We start from the raw sequence: 17,355 nt of genomic DNA on the forward strand, positions 1-17,355 counted from the left end.
CAAGTCATTCTTGTGAGGTTTTTCCCAGTTACCTTTTCACCATGTATTGACTAAAGGTTCCTGAGGTGGAAGTAAGGAAGTCCCTGTTTTGGGGAGAACCAGTGTCACTTTAGTTTGATTGCAGCTAGTGAAAAGCAGCGGGCTCCTGGAAATATCCATTGTTGTAAGACAGCATAGCCTTTCCAACTTCTAATGTCCCTCATCCACTGATTCTTAGTGTGAACTGAAAGCTGTAGTAGACTGAATTCTCTTTCATCCACATTTGATGGGTGAAATTGAGCTTATTAATGGTATAATAAGACTTTTTCTAGTTCAGAGTCTTTTCTTTATTCTTGTTTTTTGTTTTACTGCTCCTATAACCCCAGCATGTTGTATTTTCCTTGTCCTAAAGTCTTATTTATGTATCTCTTAAATTAGGTGTGTGTACTTTAGGCATTTTATTTAAGGGTGCTTTGGTTTAATTTTTAAAGACAGTTTTTTCTTTTCAGTAGGAAATAGCCCTGTAGAAAGAGAAACAAGGATGGAAGTTGGAAAAGGGTGTGATTTAAATATTTCAAGTCATTCAAAGACAGAAGGTATGGCTTTTCCTTAGCTTGTTTTCATTAATACACATTTGTGGCTCGATGAGTGTTATCTGTGTAGTAAGAGGAATAATTTTAGCATATTACTTATTGGCAGGATTTTAAAATGCTGTTGCTAAGTTATTGAGTAATACTATTTAAAATCTCATAAGATTCAAAATAGTACAATTAAGACAAGTTTATGTATTATAGTGTGTGACATCCTTTCTTAAATCTACTAGGTTTTTCCGTTTGCAAAGAATTCTTGAAATATTTACTTTTAAGTAACAAGTTCTACAGTAGACTTATCTTTGTCTGAATCATTCAGTAAGGAAACGAGAAAAGCCCTTCAGTCTTAGTTATAAGACCCTCATATCAAAAGTGTGATATGTGAGAAATGATACATACAAGTGTGATAAAATAGTAACTTTTCTATTTTGTGCTTTTAGAAGATAGATACCAGTTCTCTTTCTGGCTCTGGCTCTCACTCTCATCCCCACCCCCCAGGTATATGGGCAAAAGATGGAAGTATATGTACACACACACACACACACACACACATAGCTTACCTATATGTTGAAGGCAAACAGGGTGCCGTACAGTTGAGTAGCCAATAAACTAAATTACTAGTCTCTTTTCTACTTATAGTATTGAATTTTAGTAGTGTTAAAACCATCCCAGTGTTTTATATAAAGTAATAATGACCTATATACAACTACTCTGACCTTGGTCAATTATTTCTGAACCTGTTTCTTCATCAGTAAAATGGAGATAATACCTATGTTTTAGGGTAGCATGTATTATGAGAGCTAATCCTGATAGCATTTTTATTATAGAAACATACAAAGCGCTTAGAAAATGCTGATATGACGACACAGATGATAACAGTTTCAGCTCAGGCTGGACCCAGATATATGAGTACAGGAGGCATCTCATGCTGGTTAGTCCTAAATCAGTGACAATACTGAAATTAAAAATAGCTAGATTAAGTACACTAAAAGGTCATTTCTCTGCATTTTTCTCAGCCTATGTAGTAACTGACATCTAGCCTTCCAGTGTAAGTCCTCACCGATTTGGGTGGTTTTCAATTTGCCTTGACCGCTACAACTTTTTTATTCTAGGGTCATCACCAGTGTCATCACTAAGGAAGCCTTCTCACCCCATCATGGATTTTTTCAGTTCGAATCTTTTAGGCAACTCATCCTCACCAGGGTCTAATTCTAGTCATGCTGGTGTCCATGAAATGCTTATGGGTGATTTCCTTGTTTCTGAAGAAAACCTTCAGAAAGTGGAAAATGTACTGGATCTTTGGAGTTCAGGTCTTAAGGTATTGTGGCTGAATTAGTATAACAATTTTGTTCTTAATTCCAGTTTTTCTTTAAATTAAAAGGTTTTTTTAATCTTTAGTTTTATGAGATCAGTCCAACGTATTGAATCTGCACTTCTCAGTCTTCAATGTCCTTATGAATTCCCTGGGAATCCTGTTGAACTGCAGCTTTTTTTCAGTCTTGAGGGCCTGAGATGATGCCTTTCAAACAAGCTCCCAGGTGATTGATGCTGCTGGTTCAGAAAACATACTTTGAATACCAAGGTTTTAAATAGTTGCTGGCACAGCTCTGAACATTCTACTGAGTTTCTCAGATTTTTGGAAGTACCCTGTGTGTGACTGAGACACTCATTGAACCTTTCCTATGTCATAGCTGTGACTAATGAAAATGTTTCCTTTTATATGAAATACAAAATCCAGTTTTAGCAACATATTCATTTTATAGCCACTTTTATAGTGACCCCAATGTATAACTGATATATATATAAAAACTGATTTTCATTTTAGTCATGTTAGTGGCCTTTAAGTAAAACACTTAAAGTTGAGGGTTAACAGTTGAGAAAATAACCATTTTCCTGAAATATAGTTTGAGAAAACAAAGCTGAGTATTCACATGCATGGAGAAACTATGGTCATGAGAGTTCTGTGGCATCTATATTTCTCTGTTATTTTGAACCATAAGTTCCAGATACAGTCTTTTACTATACCATTTCCTCCATGGAACAGGTTTCATACTTCTAATCATGGTGTAAGTCAGCTGGAGTAGTGTACCACCAACCATTTAAATTGTTCTGTGTTCAATTAACCATATTGTTATCTAATTTTTGATAACATGATTATTTGGTCTTTTTACTTATGCCAGTCAGAGTAAAAAGGGATCAGACTTAGCAATTTTTAAGGTAGCCACTGTGATAAATTATTTGGGGGAAGACAGTATCAGCTCCCATGTTTCCCACTATCCACCTCTATCACTTCCCAGTCCTATGGCTCAGTCTAGGGCTTTTTTTTCCTGATCCATCTTAAGATGGACTTCTACGTCCTTGAATAAACAAAGAACCTGTTTATTTAGTGAATGAAACCTGAAAAATTTTTAAGTGACAATAAGCTTTAATACAAAGTAACTTAAAGTAGGAAAAAATTCATATTCCTTAGTATAGTGAATGTGAACTAAGGAACTATAACTGTTGAACTTGTACACATTTTCATTAGTGATTTTTAGAAATAGCATTTATGTTGATTGCCTATTCTGATTTTTTTAAGTCTTTCTTAATTTCAGTGTAATTTTAAGAAGCACTATTAAGGAACAAACTGCTTAGCTATCAGTATGTTTATTTTTCAGACAAACATCATATCTGAACTAACTAAATGGCGACTAAATTTTATTGACTGGCACCGTATGGAAATGAGAAAAGAGAAAGAAAAACATGCAGCTCATTTAAAACAACTGTGCAACCAGATCAGCAGCTTGAAGGAGCTGCAAAATGCCTATGAAATCTCCATTGGGAGAAAAGACGAGGTGTTCTTTTTTATATTTCTTTTTTAACAGATTCAGTAAATGTCTTGCTAGATAATAAATGCCAGGAAGTGCCCTGGCTGGTGTGGCTTGTTTGGTTGGAGCGTAGCCTGGTGCACCTGAAGATCATGGGTTCGATTCTTGGTCAGGGCACATACTTGGGTGTTGGGTTCAATTGCTGGTTGGGGCCCATGCGGGAGGCAACCTATCAATGTATTTCTCTCACATCAATGTTTCTCTCCCTCGCTTTCTCTCCCTTCCTCCCTCCCTAAGATCTTTTTTTTAAAAAGCTAGGAAGGGATTTTTTTAGGGCATGCAAGATACAAAGGGAAGATCGCTTCATAAGCTGGTAGAAAAACAGATGCATAGATATACGATTTGTTCTTCCTGTTAAACATGCTGTGGTCACGCCATTTTTCTCTGAGATGAACTTCAGTGTGCTTGAAGTTTTTGGAGTGCCTACTAAATGTGGGAACACTCATTTTTTCTTCCTAACTGCCTTTAAGAGAACATTTGGGAACCAGCATTATCCACATTTTAAACTATCCTTTTAGGGGTCCTTTTACGTTTCTCACATTCTATTTGTGATATGTGTTTACTCACTGATGAAATCTGTTCTTTTATTGATAAACAGCACCTTTTTTTTTTTTTTTTTTTAAGTATATATTGATTTCAAAGAGCGGAAAGGAGAAGGGATAGAGAGATAGAAACATCAGTGATGAGTCATTGATTGGCTGCCTCCTCCACGCCCCCTACTAGGGATTGAACCCACAGCAACCTGCAATGTGCCCTGACCGGGAATCGAACCATGATCTCCTGGATCCTTGGCCAAAGCTCAACTGCTGAGCCACGCCCAGCCGGGCAGCACCTTTTATTTCACTTACTGTTAGCCTGTTGAGAACTTGAGAGTAAGGTTCAGGTGTGTGCTAATTTTGTATCCAGACAGCAGCTTGAACAAAGCAGGTGGGCAACAAATCTGTGGCTGCCCCAGGAGGATGGTGGTTTTCAGAGAAGGGGGACTCAGCAAACACCTCAGCTGCCTGTCTGCAGATGCGGCACTCACTGTTTTAATTAACTGGATAAAGATTTATGTGGTTTTTTTAATGTATACATTTCTTTTGGTATTGCAAGGAATAATATAAAATTGAACATTTTTCATAGTTTATATTTTTGAAACAATAGTATTTATGTCAGTCATTTTCTCTGTTACCCTCAAAACCCTATCCTAAGGTTTGTAAATATTTTAAGTATAATTTTTTAATTTTAAAGTATGACTCATAAAAAGAGTACATACATTTCCAATTTTTTAAAACAAAATGAATAGCCAGCACCATACATCTTAAGAAAGAGAATATCGCCTGGCCGGGCGTGGCTCAGCGGTTGAGCGTCGACCTGGAATCCGGGCGATCGGGGTTCAATTCCCAGTCGGGCCACATGCCCGGGTTGCGGGCTCGATCAATGACTCTCTCATCACTGATGTTTCTGTCTCTCTCTCCCTCTCCTTTCCTCTCTCTGAAATCAATAAAGATATATTTAAAAAAAAAAAAAAAAGAGAATATCACCTGGCAGGGCGTGGCTCAGCAGTTGAGCGTCGACCTAGGATCCAGGTGATCGGGGTTTGATTCCCGGTGAGGGCACATGCCCGGGTTGCGGGCTCGATCAATGACTCTCTCATCATTGATGTTTCTATCTCTCTCTCTCTTCCTCTCCTTTCCTCTCTCTGAAATCAATAAAGATATATAAAAAGAATATTAACAGTGTCTTAAATGTGGGCCGTTTTCCACTTATAAAACTCTTAAGAAACTAGAATAAATCTCTCTCAGTAAATGTGCCCAATATACAAAATCTCTCTTTGTGGCCATTTTTAGATGTACATTTCAGTTACTCAGCTCTTTGTAAGAGAGAGTATTCTCATAGGATTTAAAAGCCTCCGTAGATTTTTTTTTTAAGAACAAGAATAATATCAGTGAAGAAGTACATCAAAGTATAACAGTTACTTGCTTTCATGAGTTTGCTGAATTCAGAAGAAGATTATTAACTAGTTATTGAGAAACTTTTAATCCAAGGTACTAAAGGTATTTAGGGACTAGAAAGATATTTAAAATCTGGTCTCTGCCTTCAATTCTAGTCAATAAAGACTTTTTGTATATGTAGCAAAACTTTCAGTGTAGAGTTGTTTTTCTTGAATTAAATGTTAGTGACCATACAGGATGGGGCACAAGTAGGTTTACAACTGAATATGTGAAACAGAGTTTATTCTTGTATTATTTTTTAATTATTGTATTATTTTCCATACAAACAACTGTAAACCTACCTGTGTCCCACCCTGTATTAATTTTCATGTACATAAATTTTCTGGTGATTACCAAGGTACACATATGAGATTTCCTTCCTCTTTTGTTCCCCTTCATTCATTGATGTGTAGTGTGTTCATGTGGAGAAGTTTTTGGTGGTTTTAAAGATAATAAGGAGGTTAACTGGATGGATATAGTAGTGATCCACTGGTATTCTCTAGCACTTTTTAATATATGAGAAAAATCACTTTACCAGTAGCTGTTACTGTAACATCACAGTAATTGCCATACTCGTTGTTTACAGGTCATTTCCAGCTTGTCTCATGCCATAGGCAAGCAAAAGGAGAGGGTAGAGTTGACGAGAACATTCTTCCACTGGCGGATTGGCCATGTCAAAGCCAGACAGGATGTAAGTATAAGAACGAAAAGACGACTGACAAATATTAGATTTCTGAACTCAGAAGTGCTTAGGGTCACATATTAGAATTCTTGTTAACGTCAAAGAAGGATTTATTTTCTAATAAGTCAAAATGAATTTACAATTTAATGTTGCTCTGATTTCAAAGGAATTTGGTATTGGTATAGTTTGGGGGAAAAATACCTCATATTTTATAGACTTACTGACATATCATTTCCTACTTCACAATAGGTTAATAGGGATTGTACCTAACTTACAAATGCCCTGGTAATGGAACCCCCTTAACAAATTTGGCTCAGATATGATTATGTGGAGAAAGAATTTACAATCTCAAACATATCATATGCTTCCTATATTGTTTCTACTTCTAAAATGCCTGAATACATTCTCAAAAAGAGGCAACAGCCCGGCCGGGTGTGGCTCAGCAGCTGAGCGTCGGCCTAGGATCCAGGAGATCAGGGTTCGATTCCCAGTCAGGGCACATGTCCGGGGCTCGATCCCCAGCAGGGGCCATGCACAAGGCAGCCGATCAATGACTCTCTCATCATTGATGTTTCTATCTCTCTCCCTCTTCCTTCCTCTCTCTGAAATCAATAAAGATATATATATATATAGAGAGAGAGAGAGGCAACAGTATAGTTATACATTATAAAATTGTATAAATGTTTCTTGTGTAGATTTGCCTTTGAGTAAGAATTAAAGAAAGCCATGTCTGTATAGCTTTTTAAAAATTAATGTTAGTCTGTATAGAATTTAAATTTGAACATTGTTCATTTTAATTAAATAAGAGCTGAATGGATATGGGAGTAAAGACAAACTGACAGAGAATAATAAATTATTGTATCAAAAGTGGCAAAATATGAGTATGTATATATCCTACAAGAAGAGCATAAAGACTTGAGTATTGGGGGTGTGTGTGTGTGTGTGTATATATATACATACATATATATATATAATGTAATGCTCATGTGAGCCATCAAGTGATCTCTGTACATTTAGTGCCAAGAAATTAACATTAAATATTAATATTTTAAAACATTAATATTTAGTATTAATAATATTAATATTTAACATTCTACTATCATGGAATAGGATTTCTCCTTTAAGCATACTTCCTAGTGCTTTAAGTTTTTTAATTAATCCCAAAAGATTAAATCTACATTAATCAGACTGAAAAGAACTATTTGAGTATTTATACCATATTTTGAAAGTTATTTATCAAGTGACATAATGAGAATATATTATGTTTAAATGTTAGCAGAAATAGTTGAGGCTACCATCACTGTTAATAGCTTTTCAAATTTAAGAAGATTGAAAATTGGAACTAGTTCTTTAAAAGAATTTAAATTCATTGATAAAAATAATAGCATATGTTCCTGTTTGGATCGGTTTGGCACTATATATGATGCAAAGTATGTAAATTAAATTAATCTTGCTTATGGTGGTGGCCACCAAGCTAAAGGAAAAGAGTGCCATCTGAAGCCACAGTCCTCTTTCTGCCTTCCAGCTGCTCTGTTCTCTTAGTCCTGGTTCAGCTAAAAGGTCATGCAGATTCAGAAGATGGTGGCAAGTGGCAAGTTACTCATTTTCTTTCATTTGTTTTTTGTTGTTGTTGTGTTTTTCCCCTAACTTGATTAGTTGCCCAAAACAATGATGTAATGGGTAAGAAAGAGCTTAGGCTCTAGAATGAGGCAAAGATGGCTTTTCCCTGTCAGCTTGGGCAGGTAACTTAACCTCTCTAAGACTGTTCTCCTATATGCAGATGAGAATAATTACACGGGATTAAATGGTAATGTATGTACACTGCTTACCACCGTGTTAAGTTTCTTATTACTACTGCCAGTATATTTACCAGTGCACTGTGTTTTAAGGTTATGTTACTTTCATTTAGGTTTATGAGGGTAAACTAGCTGACCAGTATTTCCAGAGAACTTTATTGAAGAAGGTCTGGAAAGGCTGGCGCTCCATGGTGCAAAAGAAGTGGAAAGATGTGGTGGAGCGAGCCTGTCAAGCCAGAGCTGAAGAAGTCTGTATCCAGATTTCCAATGATTATGAAACCAAAGTTGCTGTGGTAAAACTTCTATTTTTTTAATTTTAATTTTTACTTTCCTTTAATAGAAATTTAAAAAATGGGTAGCAGCACTCATTGTTAGTTTATAGTTAGGCAGAGTGACCCATTTCTAATTCCATTTAATGCAATGTATCTTCAAACGAGACTACTTGACTATTTGGGAAAGAACAACACTAATGAGTCAGACTTACAGACTTATTCTTTAAAGGTTATAACTCTGGCCTCCAGACTTGTGTTGGAACTCCTGTGTATACATGTGTCTTGAAAATGTGAATCACCCCTAAATCCTTACATCTCTAAAACTGCCTACTTTCTTATGCTTCTTCTTTTGGCTTTTATTTAGCCAAGATTAGACACCAAAACCAAAAATGTTTATCCTCTTGTTAATTTAAATAAACTTTGTTCATGTAAGGTTGATTTAAAGCAGTTGAATACAAATTGGAATTATTTTCCCATTGACTTTTAACAATAAAATTAACATTGTTTCCATGGGAAAACAGTTGAGACTAAAATGAAATAAAAACCATACCGAAGAATGCGGTAGGCATCTTGAAATCAAATACTAAAAGGAAAAAAATATTTCATCATTACAGTACTAAGTTCTTAATGTTAAAAGTCAGTGTCATAATACAGATAATTTTCTGCAATTGAAAATAACATGCAAAAAATGGAGTCCCTTATAGATTTGCTCTGGGAAAGTGTGTTGTAACTAATATCACTTTGCACTTTAAAGTCTATAGTAACATTTAGTTTTTAAAAATTCTGTTAATATTGCAGGCCTTTAGTAGTTGTTTTTTTTCTAAAAGGGTAAGGGCTGTCTGTGGCTCTTAATGTATTTTTTTTTTAATATCCTACATAAAAGATTTATGGTAAGAAATGGCATATCTTTCTGTATAATTAAAACACATCAGCAACCTTCAGTGGGACTGGTATAAAATTCCCCTCGTTTGAACCTGGACTTTGTGGTTAGAATGAAAATGGTTTATTGAAAGACACTAGAGGTAAGATGCACCTTTTAAAATAAATTGAGACACATAGCAGAAGAGGCATGTGGAAAAGTGTTTTTAGTATTTCACCTAAAAACTGCACAGTGTAAGTCTACTTTTTAACAACAAATAATGTTCTTCCTTGTATCACAAACCTTTCAATTCTCTTTATTTTAGTTATCTGGAGCTTTGGAAAATGCAAAAGCTGAGATCCAAAGAATGCAGCATGAAAAAGAGCACTTTGAAGATTCCATGAAGAAAGCTTTCATGCGGGGGGTGTGTGCATTAAATCTTGAAGCCATGACAATATTTCAAAACAGAAATGATACAGGTTAGTGTTTTATTTTAAGATTCTCTGTCTGCTTTCAAAAAGGATTTGAGATTTCAGTGATTAGTATGGTATATAGTACTAATTTTCTGCAATAAATGTCTCATCCAGGCACTGTATTTTTAAATTCAGTGTCATTGTATCCAGTTTTAAATCTGTCATGAAAATTCACTCATTGCTTGTTTTTCAGTTTAAGAGAAACTTCAACTAAAACTCATTTTCAAAAGTTATAGGACTGTCTATAGAAGTAAAAAAAAAAAAATTATTTCAAGAAGTCCACATATTGGCTCAGATCTGAGTTGTTTGGGTCGGTTTCATCAGCATGACTTGGAAGAGCACATGACAAGATTCCTTTGCCACCGATTTACAGTGAGGCCTATCTTCCTTATTGGATTTCGGTTTTCTTCGCTGAACAAAGAAGATAATATAAACCTTCTTTACCTGCTCAATAGGGGTCTTGTGGGAATGTAGTACAGTATACTCGAAAACACTTTAAGAGAAAAAATACTTTCGCTTGTAAGATGATAGTCATATAATTACTGTAGTCTTAATTCATTCAGGTTGGCCTCCCAGGGCTCATGCAGACATGGACATTTTTGTAGTATTCCCCTACAGTAAATCCTATTTAAGATTCATGGTTAACTTATCAATGAGACAGTTTCATTTTGTAACATCATTAACATGATTTCATTCCAGTGAATAACTTCTCTGTACTTGCTGTGCCCTCATTTTAAAGCATCAACAAACTTTTATTATTTAAATTGTGCATGTTGTGGGTGGCAGTGAGTTAAGGCAAATTATTTTCTCTCTGAAACAGTTGGGGTGTGTGGCCCATATGTAGGTTGGAAACATAGAATTATAGATTATCAAGGCTAAATAGTTTATCTTGCTGATAACCCAAAGTGTGCTTGATTTCTCTAATAAATGGTCTTTTAATTGAATATCAATGCTGAAAACAAACAAACCACCTCCAATAACAGAATAGTCTGCTTTCAGTTCTAATTATTAGCAAGTTATATGTATTAAATTGAAGAATTTAATTATCTACATAGAAAAGATACTGATTTCACAAGTAAGGTGACAAATTATTAGAACTTCTTACATTTAATTACAAGAAACCTGTTTTTCATAACCTACTTATGAGGATTATGAATTGACTTAGGACAGAGTGTTTTGCCACCTTTATAAATTGACCGTCTTAAATTTTAAATTCAAATACAGCTCTGTCTCCTGTTAGTAAACATCCATTACAGGATTTGGAGAAAATGTATTCTCATAATTACCCAACATGATTTGTTTTGCTCCTGTTGCTTTTACATCTCCTGTCTTCTGCAGCTAATGCCAAGTTCTGGGAACCCAACTGTTTTGAGTGGCCTTATGCTTTGTCATAACAGTGAGGGATAAAGATAACAGGAGTAATAAGACACACAGTCAGCAACAGTGCTGGGGGAGCTACCAAAGGCAAAAGTTCAGTGTGATCTAATGGTGGATTTGCTCAGTGATGTTTAGGTTTTGTGGCGTTTTAACAACAGCTATAATTCTCACAAGAAAAAATTACATCTGGCCCCTTCCCTTAAGACAACTGCTTTTTACAATGCTGTTTTTAATAATGTAGTGTTCCTAAGGTTTCTGTCTTGTTAGAACAAAACTAGTATTTGATTTTTTTATCTGTCCTGATTCTCAGCTGTCTGTCATCTGCAGTGCATCTCATGTTGTACAATATCCTAAATCTTACAGATTGTAAGAAGTTTCTATGAAGAAGGCAAAATGTGACAATAAAAATGGACTTTATAATGATACCTGCCAATTTTCAAAGCAGTTTTAAGAAGAGTAGATAAATACTTCACAATTGAAAAAATTTATCCCAGTTAAAGCAAAAATAATTATTAAAACTTACAGTTATCTGACAAACAGGAACTGCGTAATCCACCCACATCATTGAGAGTTGGCCTCTCTTCCCGGGAGTCCTTTGGCCAGACCTGACCTGTGTACTGGTCTCACATCTGATATAAAGTGTGCCACCAACCTAAAAAGAGATAGAATCACTTTCTATCAAAAACACGTTAAAATTCAGTGTGTGTGTGTGTGTGTGTGTGTATTTCAAAGCACAAAGAATATTTTATATTGAATTAGTCTCTTTCATTAAATGATTTCAAAGGACCCATTCATTGTAATCCTCATTAAACTGTGTTTATAAAGTTTATATATTTTATATAAATTTAGTCTAAGAAAAAGGCACGAAAGCCCAGATTTTTAGATGGAAAGAGGACAACATAGAAACCTTCTTAAACATAGGGGTTACATACTCTATTCAGATACTCTGAAACATCTCAGTGACTGAATTGTGAAACCCTCACCCTGGTCTTTGGTATCACATAAATAGAGTTTTAAGTAGAAATTTTAACCAAATTCTAATATTGGGAGGGGAATATCTAAAATAGGACCCTTCGTCCTAGCTTCTCTGGAAGCTGATGTTATTCGTTGATCTAAGGTTAAGGTTCAGTTTTGAGAGAAGGTGACTGTATGTGTGTCATTAGAATCAGTTAAGTGTACAAATATGCTCTTAATTCATGACTCACATAATTACCTGCAAAAGCTCATTTCTTTTACAGTGTCAAAATTCATTTATAGATTTATTATTGTTTGCTGAAAAATCAAAAATAAAAATACATTAATTTTGTTAGAATAGGAGCATTGGAAGGAAATGAGAGGGTATGGTGATATCACAAAATTATTCTAAAGATCTAAATATCAGGACATTTATCAGGACAGTTGCATGAAATAACACAAAAGGACATAAATCCTCAGTGTGACCTTACTATTGTAATGGTTGTGATGGCAATTGACTTAACTCAACTGAGGTCCCAGCTGAGTACATAATTTATTTTTATCTTTTAAGTAAGAGCAAATCAATCATTCATTAGCTTTCACATGTTGAAGGAAGTGGTCTGAAGTCTTCAGTGGTTAATGCTGACATTAACCAGTTAATACTGACAAACTATTAACTGAACATTGTATCCAATAAAGGACAAATTTCTACATTTCTGTTAAGACCAAATTGTAGCTATTATGTATTTTTATTGCTGGGGGACAGAAGTAATCTTAACTTGGAAGAATTTGAATGGCATTAATTTGTGGTTTATAGGGCTGGACTTCACAAATAATAAAAAGGAAGAATATGGTCCTGGTGTTCAAGGGAAAGAACACCCTGCTCATCTGGATCCTTCAGCTCCGATACCCTCGGCAGCTGCAGCAGCGCCATCCCCAGCAGGTGCAGCCATGGGAGCGACCGGCACTGCTGCCTTTCCCTCTGCCACCTCCATCACTTCTGCGGGGGCTGCATCCACTTCCTCTGTTTCTGCTCCTCTTGGTGCTGGATCTACAGCTCCTGCTGCACCAGAAGAAATGGTTAGTGCGGTTCATGCAGGTGCCTGCATTGGGAAAGGGTTCCCAACTTGTTGGTATATTGGATATTTTAAACTCAGAACATATTTTCTCCTGGAGAAAAAGCTTATATGGTTTTAGGCCAAGTCACAGAAAATATTTAATGCACAAAGTGGCTAAAACATTAATTAGTAAGTTCTATTAAGCTCTACTACAGTAGTGATAATTGAACAAAAACAAAGAACTTTTTCATTTTACATTTTTCAAAAAACTATTCAGGAAAAATAGATTTAATTTAGAGTTGGGTTTGTTTTAATTTTGAAGAAAACTCGTGGGTATATTCAAAGGCCTAGTAGGTTAATGACCCTTTTGCATATTTTCTGTTTACCTACAGCTTTCCCTTTTCCTGGGTACAGACATATCATTAACAACTACCACTCTGTGGTAACTCCATCTCAACTTGATTAGGTTTAATTTTTAATTCATAATTGGAATGAAGATGGGAATAGTTTTTCCTAGAGTCACCATTAGAGAAGTGCTTAGAGGGGAAGAGCATTGTCTGGGGGTGGAGTAATTGTGTGAGAACCGGCCTGAAGTAAAATTGATCATACTATTAATATGGTGAGAATTACAGACACAGCACATCATGGTTCTGACTTCTCAGCCTCCTGGTGTTAAACCTGTATTCTTCAGTGTGTCTCAAGAGAGAAGGGTGTAGGGATACAAGTCAGGCTTATCAGACTCACCTCTGCAGGGCCTTTTGTTTTTTTACACTATGCCCTCCTCTAGTTTGGCACAAAGGTATGGTTCTTTGAAGGTCCTGAGATGGGGTTTTGACTTGCTTATCTCCCCCTTCCCCACCCTAACCACTTACCTGAGAGGAAGGATGATGGCAGAATAGGTTTTAGGTCTGACAGCCCCCCTGGCAGGCCATCAGAAGGTGCCCTTGCTCAGGGTCAACCAGACAATTGGTTATCATTAGTACTCCAGCTGACTTGAACTTCTTCCTGTTAGGAACTACTAACTTGAGGGGGAAATATGTTGACATCTGTTATTTATCATGTTTTCTCTTGATTCAAAGAAATTTTTAAAAATATGGCTGTTAAGAGAAATCTGAATGTGTGAGGGAGCTCTTAGAAATAAGACACTAAGATTCAACCCTAAATATAAATATGTTCAGCTGTGTTTATTTTTCATGATTACACATTTTGAAGAGATGATCTCATTTAAATAAATACAGTGTTTATTTAAATTTCTGGTTTCTCATTCATGTTGCATATTCAGATAATACAAGAACTAGATTTTTCAAAATTCCCTTCTTAAAATATGACTACACCACTTATAATCTACATTTATATATAAATCTGAAAATACATGGAAAGAACTGAATGAGTGAGTGTGCTTACCTCCTTGTTACTAACTTTTTAAAATAATTTGATTACCTGAGATAATTTGGAAGTCTTTGAAATTTGAAAAACACAATATTATGTAGACAGCCCTTCTTCGCCACCCCTCCTACTACCTTCTGCTCCTTCAGAAACAGATACACACTGATTTCATTCACAGAAGTATAGCCTTTAGGGCCAGGGAGAGAGGAGAATTAAAAATAAATCCACCTACATGTAATGCTAGTTTTCTCCTTCCTCATACAATTATAATACTCAGATTCACCTCAATATGCCTTCTTGTTTAAAAAGAAACAGAATAACAAAAGTAGGATTTACAGTTGTTCGTATGGAAAATAATACAATAATTAAGAAATAATAATATAAGAATAAACTCTGTTTTTCACATACTCAAAACTGGAAACCTACTTTGGCCTCACTCTATATTAGATAACTTACCTAATGTGAAACCATCATTGTCAGGAACAGGAAAAGAAGAGAGACTTGTGATCCAGGCCTGGTTATCTTTCCATTTTAATTACAGAAGCTTCCTGTGAACATTCAAAACTTTCCAGTCTTCCTCAGTATTTCCAGTAGCTAAAGGGAGGTGTGTTCAGAAAGTAAACTGCAAAGATTTGGGAAACAGGTAACTGGAGAAAGGAGGATTGCCATTCTAGTGAAATAATATCCTCATTTGTAAAATTCTTTCTGCACACATCCTCAATATGTTAAATATCAGAATTTCATGGTGGGAAACATTTTTCAAAAAATAAATTAGGCAGTTTTACAAGCAAATATATTGCAGTTCATGAGGTTGAACAATAGATGGCACTTTTTCTAACTCCATTTGGAATAATTGAGGGGTTTTAGTTGGATTTTTGAAGCAATTTAGTAAAGTTTGTCTTCTAACTTTCCTTTCGTCTGAATGAAAATGAAAGGGTATCATTAGGCATTTGGTGCTGCTTTCCCATTTTATAACCAAGGAAGTGGAGGCTGAGAGAGAATGACTTGGCTGTGGACACAGTTAACAGAAGTAGAATGTCAATTTCCTTTCTTTTCTTACTCCTTTTGGTTTTGCCCAGTTAATGTAATTAGTTGACAGTGGGGAAAATGGGTACACATAGTTATTACTCCTCATGTACATACAATTTTTTTATGGAGTGTTGTCCAGCAGTAAGCAACAAAACCTATAAAAGCTACCATTACTTTTTTATCTGATCATCGCATTTTTTGCAATATATTCTACAGAAATAACTCAAAAGGAATCCTTTTTTACAAAAGTTTGCTATATATATTAGGAAAAGAACTGAGATAATTAGATAAACTGTAGTTTGTTGGTATTAAAATCTCTCAAAATTGCAATTCTCTGTTCATGAGGGAAAAGTGTATTAAAGTCATAAGAAAAAAGGCAGAACACAAAAGTGTATTTGTAATAATGACATTATGCATAAGGATCAGAAGAGGTCATAAGACAAATGAGTGGCTGCCAGGGGTTAGGAATGGTAGGGGAAGGGAGATGGGTATGACTGAAGGGTAGCATGAGGGAGAGCTTTATGGTGATGAAGTAGTTACGCATCTTGGTTGCCATGATAGCTACAGGAATCCACACATACATGTAGTAAAATGATACAGATCTATACCCAGGCATTATACCAATGTCAGCTTCCTGGTTTTGATATCATAATTATTCTATAATTATGTAAAATGTAATCATTTCCACGAACTGGGTGACGAATACTCAGAATCTCTCACTGTCTTTGCAACTGCCTATAAACCTATAATTATTTCTAAATGTTTTTTAAAAGTTGGTTAAGTTCTGTACAATAGTTGGTATACCAAAGTTAAAGGGATGCTCTGTGGTACTCGGTTTTAGTGGGGATTTTTGTCTCATTGTTTAAGTTTTTGTTTTTTCCATGTTAAAGTTGGTTGAATATACAGTTCCTTTAAGTGCCTATGTATTTTCTTCATAAGTTATAGAACCAGAAATACTATAAATTTTGCCATAGATTTTCTATCAACTGGATATTTCTTTGCTTTTTTAGTATGTACCCAGAGTTGTGACATCTGCACAACAGAAAGCTGGAAGAACCATTACAGCCCGGATCACAGGGAGAAGTGATTTTGCTTCAAAAAACAGAATTAGTAGCAGTTTAGCTATAATGGGAGTTTCTCCTCCTGTGAGCTCAGTTGTTGTGGAAAAACATCATCCAATCACAGTGGTGAGTCCACATTTGACGACCTTTTGTCAAAATCTTTTCCTGAGATTTGCAGACTAATAAGCACATAACTGACATGTTGAAGAGAAGATCAACATTCATGATGACTGGTTCTTATTCTGCCTTTTACTGTTAATGTCTTTCTGTGCTTAATAATTATCACACCTGCTCTGAATCTGCCTTTCCTCTTTTAGGAAATTAATTTCAGAAACATTCTTCTCAACAGTGTAAAAATTATCAAATATAATTCTTTGGAGAACTCCGTTAAAGGACTCCTGAAGAGGAACTGGGATGTTCAGGAACTTGGAACTGGGGGGCGGGTAGAGGACCTCTCCAAGGCCTCCACCTCTCCCCACCTATACCATGCCCCACCTCCCTGCCTGTGTGTGTTATTTCAAAGAAAAAGAGCAAAAGAAATACATTTTTCCTAAAAAATTATCAAATACAAAAAGTAATCCAGTGTGTCCAGTGGCCAGAAAGGCAAAATATATAAATGATTTCTCATTAATTAACTAGCTGTTTATGTAGGTTTTTTATTACAAGAAACACTTGCCTACTTTTATAGCTTTTAGTTTTTGCTCCTTATTTTATATTCTTCTTCTCCTTTTCAATACAATTGTCAGCATGTTTCTAGTTAGGAAAAAAATTCACACTGCAGTAAATTCATGTGATATAAAGGAAAGTACATGGAATTTAAGCAAAAACAAACAAAACACCTTAAGTTAGTGTCCCAATTATGCGCTCCTTCCTGCCTTTCTGATCATATACAAAACAAGGAAAATATTTGAGCCCCCCCCTTTCTCTTGTGTTAAATGGGAGTGATAAGAGTGCTTAGCTCCTTATTGTCAGAATTCAGGGTTACGTGAGAGAATG

At 35.5% G+C, this 17,355-nt stretch overlaps 1 protein-coding gene across 5 annotated transcripts in view; it reads left to right on the top strand.

The window, feature by feature from the left end:
* The window catches only part of POC5 (POC5 centriolar protein), a 29,711-nt gene that overhangs the window by 8,138 nt on the left and 4,218 nt on the right, over nucleotides 1–17,355 (top strand). For 3 of the 5 annotated variants that reach the window (XM_081131883.1, XM_081131884.1, XM_081131885.1), the window contains exons 4-11: nucleotides 489–575; nucleotides 1,682–1,887; nucleotides 3,227–3,403; nucleotides 5,999–6,103; nucleotides 8,004–8,183; nucleotides 9,347–9,500; nucleotides 12,643–12,905; nucleotides 16,309–16,485. In XM_081131883.1, the coding sequence (XP_080988009.1) occupies nucleotides 489–575; nucleotides 1,682–1,887; nucleotides 3,227–3,403; nucleotides 5,999–6,103; nucleotides 8,004–8,183; nucleotides 9,347–9,500; nucleotides 12,643–12,905; nucleotides 16,309–16,485 (1,349 nt within the window). The remainder of the gene's footprint in view (nucleotides 1–488; nucleotides 576–1,681; nucleotides 1,888–3,226; nucleotides 3,404–5,998; nucleotides 6,104–8,003; nucleotides 8,184–9,346; nucleotides 9,501–12,642; nucleotides 12,906–16,308; nucleotides 16,486–17,355) is intronic. The other 2 variants (XM_081131887.1, XM_081131886.1) reach the window with 1 other exon arrangement.

Source organism: Miniopterus schreibersii (genome assembly GCF_964146895.1).
Source record: "Miniopterus schreibersii genome assembly, chromosome: 3".
NCBI classification, from domain to species: domain Eukaryota; kingdom Metazoa; phylum Chordata; class Mammalia; order Chiroptera; family Miniopteridae; genus Miniopterus; species Miniopterus schreibersii.